Source organism: Mus caroli, unplaced genomic scaffold, assembly GCF_978045245.1.
Source record: "Mus caroli unplaced genomic scaffold, Mus_caroli_1 scaffold_8, whole genome shotgun sequence".
NCBI lineage: Eukaryota > Metazoa > Chordata > Mammalia > Rodentia > Muridae > Mus > Mus caroli.
In genome coordinates this window covers 42,515,785-42,534,138 of record NW_028227263.1, presented here as the reverse complement: position 1 = coordinate 42,534,138, position 18,354 = coordinate 42,515,785, and the positions used below count along the sequence as shown (strand labels likewise).

At 38.4% G+C, this 18,354-nt stretch overlaps 1 protein-coding gene across 1 annotated transcript; it reads left to right on the top strand.

Annotated features, from left to right (window-relative positions):
- Positions 1-14,447: 14,447 nt before the first annotated feature.
- On the top strand, positions 14,448-15,416 carry Or51m1 (olfactory receptor family 51 subfamily M member 1). The gene has a single exon (XM_021165935.2). It carries the CDS (start codon positions 14,457-14,459, stop codon positions 15,414-15,416), a length of 960 nt encoding a protein of 319 aa, XP_021021594.1. The 5' UTR covers positions 14,448-14,456.
- Positions 15,417-18,354: the final 2,938 nt, after the last annotated feature.

The window sequence follows — 18,354 nt, the reverse complement described above, 5'->3', positions numbered from 1 at the left end:
ATGAACATAGTGGAGCATGTGTCCTTTTTACCGGTTGGGACATCTTCTGGATATATGCCCAGGAGAGGTATTGCTGGATCCTCCGGTAGTACTATGTCCAATTTTCTGAGGAACCGCCAGACTGATTTCCAGAGTGGTTGTACAAGCTTGCAATCCCACCAACAATGGAGGAGTGTTCCTCTTTCTCCACATCCTCGCCAGCATCTGCTGTCACCTGAATTTTTGATCTTAGCCATTCTGACTGGTGTGAGGTGGAATCTCAGGGTTGTTTTGATTTGCATTTCCCTGATGATTAAGGATGTTGAACATTTTTTCAGGTGCTTCTCTGCCATTCTGTATTCCTCAGGTGAGAATTCTTTGTTCAGTTCTGAGCCCCATTTTTTAATGGGGTTATTTGATTTTCTGGAGTCCACCTTCTTGAGTTCTTTATATATATTGGATAATAGCCCCTTATCTGATTTAGGATAGGTGAAGATCCTTTCCCAATCTGTTGGTGGTTTTTTTGTCTTATTGATGGTGTCTTTAGCCTTGCAGAAGCTTTGTAGTTTCATGAGGTCCCACTTGTCAATTCTCGATCTTACAGCACAAGCCATTACTGTTCTATTCAAGAATTTTTTCCCTGTGCCCATATCTTCAAGGCTTTTCCCCACTTTCTCCTCTATAAGTTTCAGTGTCTCTGGTTTTATGTGAAGTTCCTTGATCCACTTAGACTTGACCTTAGTACAAGGAGATAGGAATGGATTGATTCACATTCTTCTACATGTTAACAACCAGTTGTGCCAGCACCATTTGTTGAAAATGCTGTCTTTCTTCCACTGGATGTTTTTAGCTCCCTTGTCGAAGATCAAGTGACCGTAGGTGTGTGGGTTCATTTTTGGGTCTTCAATTCTATTCCATTGGTCTATTTGTCTGTCACTATACCAGTACCATGCAGTTTTTTATCACAATTGCTCTGTAGTAAAGCTTTAGGTCCGGAATGGTGATTCCACCAGAGGTTCTTTTATCCTTGAGAAGAGTTTTTGCTATCCTAGTTTTTTTGTTAATCCAGATGAATTTGCAGATTGCCCTTTGTAATTCGTTGAAGAATGGATTTGGAATTTTGATGGGGATTGCATTGAATCTGTAGATTGCTTTTGGCAAGATAGCCATTTTTACAATGTTGATCCTGCCAATCCATGAGGATGGGAGATCTTTCCATCTTCTGAGATCTTCTATAATTTCTTTCTTCAGAGACTTGAAGTTTTTATTATACAGATCTTTCACTTCCTTAGTTAGAGTCACGCCAAGATATTTTATATTATTTGTGACTATTGAGAAGGGTGTTGTTTCCCTAATTTCTTTCTCAGCCTGTTTATTCTTTGTGTAGAGAAAGGCCATTGATTTGTTTGAGTTAATTTTATATCCAGCTACTTCACCGAAGCTGTTTATCAGGTTTATGAGTTCTCTGGTGGAATTTTTAGGGTCACTTATATATACTATCATATCATCTGCAAAAAGTGATATTTTGACTTCATCTTTTCCAATTTGTATCCCTTTGATCTCCTTTTGTTGTCGAATTGCTCTGGCTAGGACTTCAAGTACAATGTTGAATAGGTATGGAGAAAGTGGACAGCCTTGTCTAGTCCCTGATTTTAGAGGGATTGCTTCAAGCTTCTCACCATTTACTTTGATGTTGGCTACTGGTTTGCTGTAGATTGCTTTTATCGTGTTTAGGTATGGGCCTTGAATTCCTGATCTTTCCAAGGTTTTTATCATGAATGGGTGTTGGATCTTGTCAAATGCTTTTTCCGCATCTAACAAGATGACCATGTGGTTTTTGTCTTTGAGTTTGTTTATATACTGGATTACATTGATGGATTTCCGTATATTGAACCATCCTGCATCCCTGGGATGAAACCTACTTGGTCAGGATGGATGATTGTTTTGATGTGTTCTTGGATTCGGTTAGCAAGAACTTTATTGAGGATTTTTGCATCAATATTCATAAGGGATATTGGTCTGAAGTTTTCTATCTTTGTTGGGTCTTTTTGTGGTTTAGGTATCAGAGTAATTGTGGCTTCATAGAATGAGTTGGGTAGAGTACCATCTGTTTCTATTTTGTGGAATAGTTTGTGAAGAACTGGGATTAGATCTTCTTTGAAGGTATGATAGAACTCTGCACTAAACCCATCTGGTCCTGGGCTTTTTTTAGTTGGGAGACTATTAATGACTGCTTCTATTTCTTTGGGGGATATAGGGCTGTTTAGATCATTAACCTGATCTTGATTCAACTTTGGTACCTGGTATCTGTCTAGGAACTTGTCCATTTCATCCAGGTTCCCCAGTTTTGTTGAGTATAGCCTTTGGTAGAAGGATCTGATGGTGTTTGGATGTCTTCAGGATCTGTTGTTATGTCTCCTTTTTCATTTCTGATTTTGTTAATTAGGATGCTTTCCCTGTGCCCTCTAGTGAGTCTGGCTAAGGGTTTATCTATCTTGTTGATTTTCTCAAAGAACCAGCTCCTTGATTGGTTGATTCTTTGAATAGTTTTTCTTGTTTCCACTTGGTTGATTTCGCCCCTGAGTTTGATTATTTCCTGCCGTCTACTCCTCTTGGGTGAATTTGCTTCCTTTTGTTCTAGTGCTTTTAGGTGTGTTGTCAAGCTGCTAATGTGTGCTCTCTCTAATTTCCTTTTGGAGGCACTCAGAGCTATGAGTTTTCCTCTTAGAAATGCTTTCATTGCGTCCCATAAGTTTGGGTATGTTGTGGCTTCATTTTCATTGAACTCTAAAAAGTCCTTAATTTCTTTCTTTATTCCTTCCTTGACCAAGGTATCATTGAGAAGAGTGTTGTTCAGTTTCCACGTGAAGGTTGGCTTTCTATTATTTATTTTGTTATTGAAGATCAGCCTTAGTCCATGGTGATCTGATAGGATGCATGGGACAATTTCAATATTTTTATATCTGTTGAGGCCTGTTTTGTGACCAATTATGTGGTCAATTTTGGAGAAGGTACCATGAGGTGCTGAGAAGAAGGTATATCCTTTTGTTTTAGGATAGAATGTTCTGTAGATATCTGCCAGATCCATTTGATTCATAATTTCTGTTAGTTTCACTGTGTCCCTGTTTAGTTTCTGTTTCCATGATCTGTCCATTGGTGAAAGTGGTGTGTTGAAGTCTCCCACTATTATTGTATGAGGTGCAATGTGTGCTTTGAGATTTACTAAAGTTTCTTTAATGAATGTGGCTGCCTTTGTATTTGGAGCATAGATATTCAGGATTGATAGTTCCTCTTGGAGGATTTTACCTTTGATGAGTATGAAGTGTCCCTCCCTGTCTTTTTTAATGACTTTGGGTTGGAAGTCAATCTTATCAGATATTAGAATGGCTACTCCAGCTTGTTTCTTCATACCATTTGCTTGGAAAATTGTTTTCCAGCCTTTCATTCTGAGGTAGTGTCTATCTATTTCTCTGAGATGAGTTTCCCGTAAGCAGCAAAATGTTGGGTCTTGTTTGTGTAGCCAGTTTGTTAGTCTATGTCTTTTTATCGGGGAGTTGAGTCCATTGATATTAAGAGATATTAAGGAAAAGTAATTGTTGTTTCCTGTTATTTTTGTTGTTAAAGTTGGCATTCTGTTCTTGTGGCTGTCTTCTTTTAGGTTTGTTGAGGGATTACCTTCTTGTTGTTTCTAGGGCGTGGTTCCTGTCATTGTATTGGTTTTTTTCTGTTATTATCCTTTGAAGGGCTGGATTTGTGGAGAGATAATGTGTGAATTTGGTTTTGTCGTGGAATACTTTGGTTTCTCCATCTATGTTAATTGAGAGTTTGGCTGGGTATAGTAGCCTGGGCTGGAGTTTGTGTTCTTTTAGTGTCTGTATAACATCCGTCCAGGATCTTCTGGCTTTCATAGTCTCTGGTGAAAAATCTGGTGTAATTCTGATAGGCTTGCCTTTATATGTTACTTGGCCTTTTTCTCTTACTGCTTTTAGTATTCTATCTTTATTTAGAGCATTTGTTGTTCTGATTATATGTGTCGGGAGGTATTTCTTTTCTGGTCCAGTCTATTTGGAGTTCTGTAGGCTTCTTGTATGTTCATGGGCATCTCTTTCTTTAGATTTGGGAAGTTTTCTTCTATAATTTTGTTGAAGATGTTTGCTGGTCCTTTGAGTTGAAAATCTTCATTCTCATCCACTCCTATTATCTGTAGGTTTGGTCTTCTCATTGTGTCCTGTATTTCTTGGATGTTTTGAGTTAGGATCTTTTTGCATTTTCCATTTTCCTTGATTGTTGTGCCGATGTTCTCTATGGAATCTTCTGCACCTGAGATTCTCTCTTCCATCTCTTGTATTCTGTTACTGATGCTCGTATCTATGGTTCCAGATTTCTTTCCTAGGGTTTCTATCTCCAGTGTTGCCTCATTTGGGGTTTTCTTTATTGTGTCTACTTCCCTTTTTAGGTCTAGTATGGTTTTGTTCATTTCCATCATCTGTTTGGATGTGTTTTCCTGTTTTTCTGTAAGGACTTCTACCCATTTGATTATGTTATCCTGTTTTTCTTTAAGGATTTGTAACTCTTTAGCAGTGTTCTCCTGCAATTCTTTAAGGGATTTTTGTGCTTCCTCTTTACTGTCTTCTACCTGTTTACCAGTGTTCCTTTGTATTTCTTTAAGTGTGTTATTAAAGTCCTTCTTGAAGTCCTCTACCATCATCATGAGATATGCTTTTAGATCCGTGTCTAGCTTTTCCGGTGTGTTGGGGTGCCCTGGACTGGGCAAAGTGGGAGTGCTGGGTTCTGATGATGGTGAGTGGTCTTGGTTTCTGTTAGTAAGATTATTATGTTTACCTTTCGCCATCTGGTAATCTCTGGGGTTAGTTGTTGTCGTTGTCACTGTTTAAAGATTGGAGCAGAAGCTGTGTTCCACTCACCAGCAGTCTCAAAATCCTGTGGCGGGGGTCGTGGGTAGCTGGCGGGTGTCAGCCGACCCTGAGCTCTAGCTACCCCGGCGCTTTTCTGACCGGAGAGGCTTGTGGCCCTACTGAGGCCGGATTTCTGCCTCCCCAACCAAAGCAGTCTCAGGTCCCGCGTGATTGGACTGGAGCAGAAGCTGTGTTCCACTCATCAGCAGTCTCAAAGTCCTGTGGCGGGGGTCCTGGGTAGCTGGCGGGTGTCAGCAGACCCTGAGCTCTAGCTACCCCGGTGCTGGTCCGGCAGGAAGAGGCCTGTGGTCCTACTCCGTCAGGAAGCTCTTTATACCTTCTGTTTCTTCCTGATATCTCCCTAAGACAGAATTCCTCCCTGGAAAATATCCCAGTGACAACTTGTAGTCTTGAAAAATGCTGTCTCTATCTCCCTTTTTTGGTGGCTAAGTCAGTATTGTAGCATAAATTGCTTACTCACCAGAGAAGTTTTCTAATCTCTTACATCTGATTACAGTTTCTTATTTCTGTGGGAGCAACCATTCCATTCTGTTGCAGACAACATACTCTTATCTTCCCTAGAAGTATGGGAGATCCAAAGACCATTTCTTTGTTTTTGTTTTTGTTCATTAATTAAGAAAATGCTTTACAGTCAGACCGAATGCAGGTATACTCTTCACTGAGGTCCCCTCCTTTCAGATTTCTCTAGTTTATGTGACAAGTTGACATAAAATTAACCAGCCCATCCACAGATAAAACAGACATAAAGGAGAAAACGGTTTCCTCTTCAAAATGGCTGGACAGTGTGGACTTTGAAAAAGGGAGAGCTTTCCCTTGGGCAATGTGGCAACTACTGCTCTATTACTATTCTAGACTAAGCACACTTACACATATGTAGGTTTGCAGGGCAATAGAGGGTGGACTAAAGTCCAGCAGCATCATTCCAGCCTTAAAGACCCATAGTAATCCTCCATCACCCTCTGGAGTTCACCATATCTAGGCCTTGGATAAGGGAAAGTGAGTTGATGTTGCAGGTATTTTTCACCTCAGCCCAAAGAGAAGCAAACTGTTTGAGAACGTTGAGGACAGTGGGTGGGGGCTTCTTTTAGATCTGCTTGTGTTAAGTTGGAGTGGGAACTAAGCCTTGGTTAGGATTTCTATGACGAAAGCCACTCGGAGAGGTTTCTGGGAGATTATTTCTTTTAAATTCTGAATAAAGTAGGGAATAATTTTGTCTCCCTCAAAGTCAGAGGGAGTTTGTTGGATATGGGGTGTGGGTATTTGTAAGAGAGAAACAGATCTTTCTCGAAGAACAAATGAGTCTGGAGTTCTCGGTTGTACGGCAGGTATGGATCGAATGGCAGCATAGCCCTGAAAGAAAGCAGTTTCTGGGAGATGATACTACCTGTGCCAGTCTGAATTTAAACTTATCTTTGGTCTACCCCTCCCCCTGGTGGCTACACTAGAGAACTACAGCATGTGCGTAGACCGGCTTCAGCTTGGGAGGAGACTCAGGTTTCAACCAAGCCTGATTCAACCAGCACCGGTATCAACTCTGGAAGGAGTCTGCTTAAGTGTAACTGATACTATATCTGTAAGAAACATGGTAGTTGAACTCTCTGTCACCCTCTCCCTCTCCTTCTCCCTACCACTTCCTCCTCCTCCTCCTCCTCCTTTCTTCTCCTTCCTGTCCCTCCCCTCCTCTCCTCTCCAAGTACTGCGTTTACTAAAATCCACTAGCATGTCTACAAACAGGAGAGTCGTGTTTCCAATACTTATAATATTAGATTTTGTACTACTAGCTGGATCTTGTGCATATCTTTATAATATTATAATGGATTCAGATACTTAAGTAAGAGAACCAGTACAATCCTGGTTAAAACCTTTTAATGGCTAACTTACATATGTTTTCCAAGACCCCATATGAATCTACCCTCATTTGTTTCCCTTCATATCTCCCAGACCCCAACACTACCCAGAAACTAGGAACAGAGCTAAGGGCAGTTGCTTTGTGATCCACACCACTCTCATTCTGTCCTCAGTTCTCATAAACGACCTGTCTTCCAAGTGTGTGCTAATTGTACTTTCACAAATTCTGACAGATCACCTATCTGTTTTACTAAATGTGAGCTTTGTATCCATGTACATACAGAACTCAGGTTGGAGTGCCTCAAAGAGGACACTAAATTGATGCATTTGGATTAAAATTTAAAAGAATGATTAATTTTAGCTAACATTCAAAAAGCTAATGTATAGTATGATAAAATAAACCTAAATATCAATTGAGAGAACAAACAAGTAGAAATGCAGAGTGCTTTGTGTTTCCTTAGTTTGTCTGTTTCAATACGACCTTTAAATGCTATTGCTTAACTTTAGACCTTCAATTATATAATTTACATAAGAAAAGCATAACATTGCTATATGAGTTTTATAAATAAATATTGTAAAGTATCAAAAACTCTACACAAATCCTTCTGGTCCACTTTCCCCAATTGAAAGCTATGACACAGTTTTCATGCCAGTCTCTAAAAGACCATCCCGGTTCAGTTTGAAAGGAAAGAAAAGCAAATACATTGACTAATCATATCATGAATCCAAAACTGAATTTCTTTCTGAAAACATGAAATTGCACATCAGAGGAGTAAAGAAGGCAAGAGCAGTTAGGAAATCTGATTGCTGTTGATCATGTAGGAAGTATCCCTTGTATTCCATGTTGAGTAGAGACCCATAAGGAAGCCTGAGATGTTGGCCTGGACAAGCATTTTCAGGCAATTATACAAGGAATGATTAAAGTAGAGTACTCTCAAAAATACAGAGTGACTGGCAGAGAAAAGTGAATTATTTAGCACCGAAAAAGCAGAAATAAACACTGAGTAAATAATGCTGTAGGAAGGTAAGATGTTTGAGGTAGTTATGACTCTGGACTTGAAAAGAGATGAACAATTTAGAAAGCAGTATGACATCCCATAGGTAACCCCCTTCATATATCACACATAGCCTCTGCAGGAAATTATTCTTTGTCATGGGTGAAGGGAGGGGAATGAAGTCACAACTAACAAGGTTGGTTTTTTATAGAGCAGGAAAACAATACAATGTGGTAGGATGACTTTCACTGCTGAACCCAGCCCTGCAGAGTAAGGATGCTCCAGCTTCAGATGACTCTGTACAAGGAAGGATGGGGTGTAATGAAGGACTCTGACTAGCTGGGTCCCGCCCATGTAGGGACTACAGCCCTAGGGACTCCTTCTTGGCTCTCAAGTTCTCCCAGTTGAAGTGAAGTGCTTTTCAAGCACAGAGGAAGAAAGAGGATAAATACTTCTCTGAAAGAAACCAGCACGAGGCCTCTCCCTGACTTTGCAGCCATTCTGGTCTACAGTACAAACTGCTCTGACTTCATGGTTTTTTTTTTTTTTAATTAACAGCAGCTGGTAAGTGTCTGCCACTGTCTTCTCTTGGACTGGTGTGGTAGAGAGGCCTAGAAGGGAGGGTGGAGGGTATGCAGGAAGGGGGTGGGGGAGGAATGAATGTTCAGCAAGGGCGATGAGCTCTAATTTGGGCCTTCTTCCCGACATGTTTGAGTGACCTTCTGCAAATGTATTACTCATATTTACCTCACTGAAGCTCAGGTGTTTTTCATTTGAAAAAAATAAATCTGAGAATCTGAACTCTCTACAGAAACTTCTCTACTTCTGATGTTCTCAGAGAAAGACAGGGTTAAGATCAGAGAGAAGGGCCTGATATCACTGAAGAAAATGAGAGACCATCTGCAGTGTTATGATTAGGGAACAGTGTTGCCCCATCCTCATGACTGGACCAGTCAGGCTCTTTCTAGGTCATGCCTAGAGATTAGATTTCCACTGGCACCAAAGAATCAGCTTACTGCTGTGTGCGCCTCTCCTTGCCCAGCTCTGAACTACACTCAGTATGCCTCTTTCTGTCCTAAACAAAGAGACATTCATTTTTCTAACACATACGTTAAGTGCATTTTGACTCTCAGACCTGTGTACACAGTGGAGAATCTAGCTCTGCTCTGCAGGTATTATTACTCACAACCTTTCATGCCAATCTTACTATCCCAGAATGATCTCCTTCTCCACAGTCCACCTCTACTCTATTCAAAAGAGGCATGCTCCACCGTGGTGGGGACATTCTTGAGATCTCACCAGGAGGGATCTGTTTGGAATAATTATGTTCAAAATATAAGAAACAGTGTTTCCACCAATAATTCACTCTAGAAATAGCAAATATTAAATTTGATTAAAAAATAGGTATAGCAAAAGTAGCTAATTTTTCATCATTTATTAGGAAATCCCATTTTGAGAACTTTTCTCATATTTCATCTATATTTGTTCTGCTTTGACTGTGGCAGCTTCACAGTCAGTAAGCATTGACTATGGATTGATAGACAAGACTTCTGTTTTTCTGTGAAAATGGATATATGGGTATTACTCTCCCTCCAAGAACCACTGTCGCACATTGCCAACATAAATTACCTGTAACTTTCATTCTAAAAGGAGTTATCCCAGTTCCACCATTGTCTCTGTGGACTTCTTAGTTCCAACAAATCCTTCTTCTTGTCTGTTGTGCCATATCACACTGAAGTCAGTGACAAGAGCCAAGCCTGAACTTCAAACACACCCAGGCAGGACAAGAGGCGAGTAGAATGACCACTCATCACTTAATTTCATTTGTTATGCAGATACTATATGGTAGAGCACACATGTGATAAACACTGACCTGGAATCCAGGGATCTCAGAGAACCTAGTCTACTTGGGGAAAAAAAAAGTGGAATTAAAGAATCATTAATTCGAAGTATGTGTGTATGAGGGACATGTATAAATATAGATATGTAAATGCTATATGTAACATATAAATAATTCATGTAACAAAGTTTATATAAACATACATTGTTCTTAGTCTTCTGGCCAAAATTGAACTATGAAGTATACATAAATAAAAATATATGTATAAATATAGAATCACAATTTTAATAGTTGTGTATTTACATGCATGTCTTTATCTTTTTATAGCATATTATATTTTAAATAAATCTACAATATATAAAAACTACAGATTACTGATAAGTAATACTTATTTTATAAACTATTAGTAAGTTTTTAAATAACATTATACATGATTGTACTTATGATAATATGTGTGTACTCTCTTTTACATAGAAATGCATTCCCTATCTAACTATAGAAAGTATACACGTCAAGAGATATATATGTTTATTACATTTCAGAAATGTTACATAAAATGGAGGATGTGAAAACCGAGAACTCTCCTAACACTACCCAATGAAGTCAGGGGAAATCGATAAGAATGAATATGTGTACTGAGTCTTAAACAATCAACGAGAATTTACTGGTTGAACTCTCCTAACTCGATACAACAAAGTCGAGAGGAAATTGTAAGAAGGGATATTTGTACTAAGTCTTAAACAATCAGGAAGCATTCATGAGTTAGAAGAAAAGGGGATGTTGTTTGCTAAGAAAGTAAGGAATATAAAATGTAAAAATTAAATAAATAAAAATGCATAGAAATTCAAGAACAACATGAGTATATTGAGTGAAGTAAATAAAGGAACAGCATCAAACTTGGCCAGGAGTAGTGTACTACAAACTCTTATACAACATTCAGATAATATACTTTGGAATGATACACAGCTTATGTGCCATCTGTGAGACAGTGATAAAAAATTCATAGTTATAAGAAACATAAATGTGTAAACTTTTTTATATTGTTTGTGAATTGTTGGTAACCTCAAGAAACTGAACCCATTACCACATCATTTTACTCTGCTGAAAGGGAAGCTAGTGAAGGACTGCCATAGTGGCTCAGAGTTATCACTTTCCAAATGATGCTGTGACAGGAGGAGGTGGACTCTGGAGATGGAGGGTCAAACATTGCAATTTATATATCAGAGGGCTCTGCTAGGATGAGAAAACTAAGAACTAAGATGACAATTACAAAGATAAAGACAAGGGAACACATGAAGGGGTCCTTAAAAGGTAAGACAGATTGAACACTTTCTTTATTAAAAAGTTGTAGTGGATATCTGGAAATAGTAATAGATACCTAAAAAATCACAGGTAGAGGAGAATTAAGTGTGTGGTGATGGGCTTGAACTCAGTTGTAAATGCATTAAGTATAATTGGCAAACACTCACAAGAAACTCAGAAAGAGGCAGACTGGCTAAGTAACAAAACTATCTAGACTAGACACAAATATTCACAGGTCTCTTCATAATAATAAATAAAAAGTGAGAAGTTAAGAGTTCAGGAAATTGAGTACCATGAGCATTTTGAGTAAGGGGAAGAAGAACACAATGGGAACTCTTACCAAAATATATTGGTATATTTTGTGGCAAAACACATGTAAATGTGTATTTATATACATCTAGCACAATGCAGTGGTCAAGTATTAAGGAACAGAGAATTAATAAACTTTGAAAGTCATAAGAGAATGAGCACTTTAACAATTTAGATGCATTATGACAGGATGATCAACACCCAGAAAAGAAAATGTTTGTGTTAGAGAGATTTAGAAAAAGAATGTATCATTGATGGATAATCAAATGTCAATAAGATTTGCCATTTTCATATTCACTTTAGAAACACTTTCATTGTCTAAATTTTACCTGTCAATTCATTGATTTAGAATAGTAGATAAGGAAAAAGTAAAATTACATATGCACAGTTTGTTTGTGTCTGTGTATCAAATAACCAATTTTAGGTGCAAACAAAAACATTTGCCAGAAAATTAAAGGGAAAATAATCTTGGCAGAAGAACAAGAACGAGAAGGAGGAGAAGACAGAATAAGAGGGGAAGGAGAAGGAGGAGGAGGAGAGGAGAAGGGAACCAGATAATATGATATCAAAACTTTTAAAGGAGGAACTTAAGGTAAGCCATGTATGTATTGCTAACATAACTAAATCAGATATTTTAAAGACATAGTAAACATAGGTCCCAACAGGTGCGTTTAAAAAGCATTTCTCTAAATGGACTATAAAATTAATAAGTTTTGTATAATTTACTTGAATAGAGAACTACTAAAGAAATGGAGAGGATAGGTAGGCAAAATATTCTCGCCCCTTGGCTGAAGTGAGATGGGCTCATCTTTGTAATGTTCATCTTTTTCTTGTTTGTTTGTTTGAACTAAATTTTTTTCTTTGAGTTTTTTGAGACAAGAAAGTTTTTGTGCAACTCATGCTGTCCCAGAACTTGCTCAGTAGGCCTGGTCGGTCTTGAACTCAGAAATTTGTTTCTGCCTCCTTCTTAGGCTACCAGCTTTATTTTTGCTGTAGTTTTGTTTTGTTTTTATTCTTGCAGTATCCTCCCATGAGCTGTTCTGCACCACCTAATACACTGTCCCAGGATCCTCCTTATGTGATTCACCTCCTCCAGTGAATCACAGCAGACTCTAGCACATTTTGACTTGTCTCACTCTAATAATCATCATGATATAATTCTTAGTAACTTAACTGTTGCCTCTATGCCCTCAAGATCTCATCAAGAATTGTATAATGTACCTAAAATGAATGATTAAGCCTAACCCATGATCTAGAAAGTCTGATTTCTGGTCATTATCCCTCCTCCTCACATATTTTAACTGGATTTTTAACCTTTGATATTCTCTACATTACCCCATTGCTCTGATGCACCTGTCTCTCACTCTCCCTCTTTCTCCTTGATGCCTTAGAATAAAATTTTATTTCAACCACTCTGCTGGAACTGCTCCTTTCTTGATCATCAGTGGTTTCCATGATGGTTAAACTTTGGTCCTTTCTCAGCTCATGTTATCTTGGTTTCTTATCAGCACTATAGACACTTGTTGGACAAATCCTGTAGTACATGCTTGAACAGAATTCTCTGGTTTCCTTCCTATCTTATTAAAATGTTTCTTCTCGTTGTTGTTGTTGTTGTTGTTGCAGTTGTTGGCTTCTACTTGGCCATAGTTTAAGCATAATGAAAGTAAAAAACAGTTAAGGACAATTCTCATGCACTGTGAAGTCATACATAATCTAGATTAAGCTATTGTCTCAAATTCTTTTCTCACCAGGACCCTCTTCTCTTCTTCCATTGCTTATGCATGCCCTTTTGTTTTTCCAGTTAATCAAGCAGTTAAGCTGTAATCCACTTCAGACACTCTCACTTTCTGTTTTCTCTGCTAGGAGATTCTTCTATAAGATACAGTTGCCCAAAATCAATGGCACTTTTGGAGATTCCATGTTTCATAATGTTTGTTTGGACATTATTTATCTTTTTTCTTTGTTTCTTTCTGTGTTTCTGTCCTTTTGTCTTTCTTTCTTACTTTCTTTCTGCTTAAGTCTTTTGCATATATATTATGGTGTCCAGCGTTATGTTTTTATGGGATTTCTGTGTGTACAAAGTATGTGTCTCTGCAACTATATGTGTTTCTTGTGCTTTTTCTTTGGTTCTTTTGTTCCTTGTAGTTTGTTTGTTTCATCAGTCTCTGGTTTGTTTTGGTTTTATTTTATATTGTTTTATTATTATTATTAGTAGTAGTAGTAGTAGTATTATATACCTGTTCATACAGTAATGAGAGAAAGAAAAAAACAGTGTGGATTTGGGTGAGTGGGGAGTTAGAAAGCATCTAGGAGTAGTTGGGGGAAAGGAAGCCATAATCAGAATTATATTGCCAGCATTGCAAATACAAAAAACAACAATGTGACTTATACCCCTAAGATAAGAAGCATAAAATAATAATTAAAAAAAAGTTGTTGAAAGACAAAATTGTTGGCTTCTACTTGGCCACAATTTAAGTACAATAGAATTCCAAACAGTTTAAAAACACTGTTCAAAAACAGTAAACAGTTAAAAAAAAAAAAAAACCTGTCAAAAGCAGCTATGAAACACCAACGTACATATCTGTATATGCTACTACATACAAATCTGGAAATTGAAAGAAAAATTCTGAGTCACAGATTAAATTATCAGAACAAGAATGTAAAATAAAATCATGAGTCATTTATATTGCCTATGGAGAAATATTAGAACAATCTTTTTAAAATGCCTAAAAATGAAAACAGTTATATTTAAGGAATTGGAATGATAAAAATCCAGTAGAAAAGACTAGAAAAAAATATAAGTACCCTGTGGTGGTGGCTTATGCCCTTAAATCAGTACTCTGGAGGCAAAGGCAGGCAGATCTTTGAGTTCCAGGCCAGCCTGGTCCACAGAGTGAGTTCTAGAACAGCCAGAGCTACACAGAGAATCAATCTCTCTCTCTCTCTCTCTCTCTCTCTCTCTCTCTCTCTCTCTCTCTCTCTCTGGATAAAGAAGTAAAATGAAAAGAGAGAAAAGAATGGAAAGGACATATAAGAAGAAACCCAATGACAGTTATTTGTGATGTGAATGGCTAAAGAGTATAGCTGATGAATGGGGTTGAGGATATGAAGGAAGAGATCATTGCAAAGTTCCTGACAGAGATGTGTTTGTGAAGCTGAAGAACTCATTAATAATCAGAAATATCCATTTATTTTCAGGTCTATCCTTGAGAAATACCAGCAGGGTATCTTCTTACTTCTCAATTCATGGTCCTATCCAACATTACTCATTTTAGCCCTATGTGCTACCTCAGTGGCTTTCCTGGTTTGGAAGCCTTTGAACACTGGATTTTCATCCCCTTTTTCTTGATGTACCTGGTGGCCATTTCAGGAAATTGTCTCATTCTGATGATTATTAAGACCAGCCCTCGTCTGCACACACCCATGTACTATCTACTTTCCTTGCTGGCACTCACTGACCTGGGGCTGTCAGTGTCTACCTTGCCCACCATGGTGGGTATTTTTTGGTTCAATTACCATGGCATTTATTTTGGAGCCTGTCAAATCCAGATGTTCTGCATCCACTCTTTTTCCTTCATGGAGTCTGCAGTGCTCCTTGTCATGTCCTTTGATCGTTTTGTGGCCATCTGCCACCCACTGAGGTACTCCGCCATTATCACTGTTGAGAGGGTAATGAGGGCAGGCCTATGTGTCATCCTCAGGGGGCCTGTAGCCCTTATCCCAATTGTGCTACTCCTGAAAGATTTTCCCTACTGTGGACCTCTCATCCTTTCCCACTCATTTTGTCTACACCAGGAAGTGATACACCTGGCATGTGTGGACACCACCTTCAACAACCTATATGGACTGTCACTGGTGGTGTTCACCGTGATGCTAGACCTCGTGCTCATTGCGCTGTCCTATGGATTCATCCTATACACAGTGGCTGGTCTGGCTTCCCAAGAGGAGCAGATCCGAGCCTTCCAAACATGTACTTCACATCTCTGTGCTGTGCTTGTGTTCTTTGTGCCCATGACGGGGCTGTCCCTGGTACACCGCTTTGGGAAGCATGCTCCACCTGCTGTGCATCTTCTCATGGCCAACATCTACCTCTTTGTACCACCCATGCTTAACCCAGTCATATATAGTATTAAGACAAAGGAAATCCGAAGAGCAATCATCAGGTTCCTAGGTTTTAGAAAGGTCAATTCTGAATCCTGGGGATAAATGAATAACTGAATGTCCTTACTCTAATAAGTCAAAACTCTATCACATTAAGTATCCATCACAACACCCAGCATCGTGAGAGCTTCAACCTCCAAGTCATAAATAAAATGCAAATATGTTTCTTTTCCTTTGAATTGTGGCTCGAGAACACAGACCTTCGTTTTCTTAAATTATGATGCTTCTTTCTTCCCATCTTTTCTGCTTGGCCAAAGTCCTCTTGCTCTTTTTCTATTCTGGTTAAGCCTACTGTCAGACCCCAGAGTCACATTAATTCATGAAAATCTGACACACTTCCCCTAAAGTAGTTTAAAAACAATCCCTCAACTCTTCCTGAAGTTGTTCTCCTACGATCATTCCTCTAGTAGAAGCCCTTGACTTCCTCCTGAGTCTGCTCAACTCTGATTGTATCTTGCTCATTTGTTTTAATCCCTTGAATACAGCAAATCAATTCAATGTTAAAAGGAAGCCACTATGTATATCTGGCTGCTGTAGTTATGAGATGCTGCACAGTAATGTGCTGGAGAACAGGTTCAGACAAACTGTGACAAAGATGTTAGGTCACAATTGCTCAGGATATATGAGCTCCAAACCAGCAGAGCATCCATACCCTACCCTGTTACAACTGACCATAATCCATGTTTAGTCTCACCTTTAATGTTACTTCCTAAATGACAGGCAGTTTTCTGAACACAGAGCAGACAAGGCAGTTTGTTTTCATAGCATTCCATATTTACCATGTTAACATTTGTCATAAATAGCATATGGTTTGTATGTTATGTATTGTGTGCATGTGTCCATTAGGATATAAAACTAATTTAAACTCCTTGAAATTATTATAGATGCATCTACCATTAATAAATCTATGTGCTATAAATTCAATGACTGGTACATAATGTATCTTCACTAATAAGTGTCAATGATAGCAAAAAAGACATGGTCACACACACACACACACACACACACACACACACACACACAAATGGTTTGTTGATGCAGAGACATCAAACATTGCACAAGGCTTCCCAAGAATCATATTCTAGATCCTGATATCTTAGTTTCTGGATGATCTTGTGTGTGTATGTGGTGGTGGTTGGGTTTACATGCCTGTGTATATATATTATGTGTTTCTGTTTATGTCTATGTATTGTATATGTATACATATGTGTGTACATCTATGCAGCTGCATATTTGTGTAATGACTTTAGTTGTTTAGACTTCCTGCACCTTTAAAGGCAGATACTCCTTAAACACAAGCTTTATTCTGAACTTTAGGTCTTTCATAAACAGCCTGAACACAGTGAGTTACTACAAAAAGCTAATTGTGCTGTCCATAATGAAAAGCACAGCATATAAAATATCCAAGGCGAACATATTTTAAAAGATAAGAGATAATGCATTTAATAAAAATGTTGATTATTAAAATAATGTTTAATACTTAGGAAACTATTTTCCACATGATAATGTAAGAAGCCAAGCAAGAGGGTACATACTGGGAACCACAGGAATTATACTCGAGTTCAAAACCCACCTTGGCTACATAACCAAACTCTCACTGAAAAGAAAAGACCAAGTCAAAAAGGAGAGAAAACTTTTATGAACAGAAAAATCAGAAGGCATAGGTTTTTCAGAGCATTTATGCCCATTATAAAGAGCACTATTACACATAATCTTATTTATATGTTTCATTATATTTAGCACAGGCCAATTTTTCCAAATATCATGACTCAGTTGCGTTGCCTAAAGTAGGCAATTTGCAAAGACTCTGGAACACCCTATATGACTGCTTTGGTGATGATGACAATAATAGTGTGTATTAGCACATATTAAGCATGAACAATGACAATGAGTATTAATGCACTTATTTCCAATGTCACATGAGAATTAAAAGACATTTTTGCCCAAATGAGAAATTGATATTTCTAAAGAGAAAAACTCTTGCCATTCATTTCTTTTTTCCATTTATTTATTTGCTTATTAGACTTCTCAGACATGATCTCATGTGGCTTAGATTAGTCTCAAACTTGCAGTGAAGCCCAGGATTACCTTGAACTCCTGATTCTCCTATTTCTGTTTCTCCAGTGCTGACTTGAATGCCAGACATATAACATCATGCCCAACTGTCTCAGAAAAAGAAAATCTAAGATTCCAGAATAGAAATAGAGTTTAACGTGACTTCTTTTCCTAGACCATTCCAAATAAGATCTTTCATTTCAGGATCTACTATCTTAGTGAAAGAAATTCCAACTTTTAGCCCTTAACCTTAATGTACCTTTGCCATACTGTATTATGAATGTTTTGATTTTGTATCCAAAAGTGAAAGAAAAAAGAACAAACAGCTGCCAGAATCAACTTGGAAGAAAAGTCCTGTGTTGTCTGACACTTCAGGAAATGGGGACAGGAACCTGGAGGCAGGATCTTGCTGCTTATGGCTTGTTCAGCCTGCTTGCTTACAGCACCCAGGACCACCAGCCCAGGGTGGCACCACACTCGTTGGGCTGGGCCTCCTACAGCAGTCAGTAAAAAATTGAACACAATGCTTATGGAAGCATTTTCTCAATTGAAGCTTTCCTTGCAGGTGACCCTGCAAGGTCAAGTTGGTGGTGTCAAGCTGACATGAAATAAGAACAAGCTAGCCCACCCATGCACAAACAGAGGGGTGGCTCAGTGGATTAAAAACACTGGCTGATCTTCCAGGAAACTCAGTTCCCAGCACTCACGTCAGGCGGCTCAAAACCTCTAATACTTGAGCTCCCAGGGAATCTGACACCTGGACAACTGTGCTCAGGTGCACACACCCACTCATAGACATGCATGTGGAACCCAATAAAAACATCATCTTTAAAAAAAAAACAGCAAAATAAAAATAATGGGTTTGTAATGCTCATTTTAGAGCAATATTAGATTCCCTAGAAAATTGAATGGATAATACAAATATTTT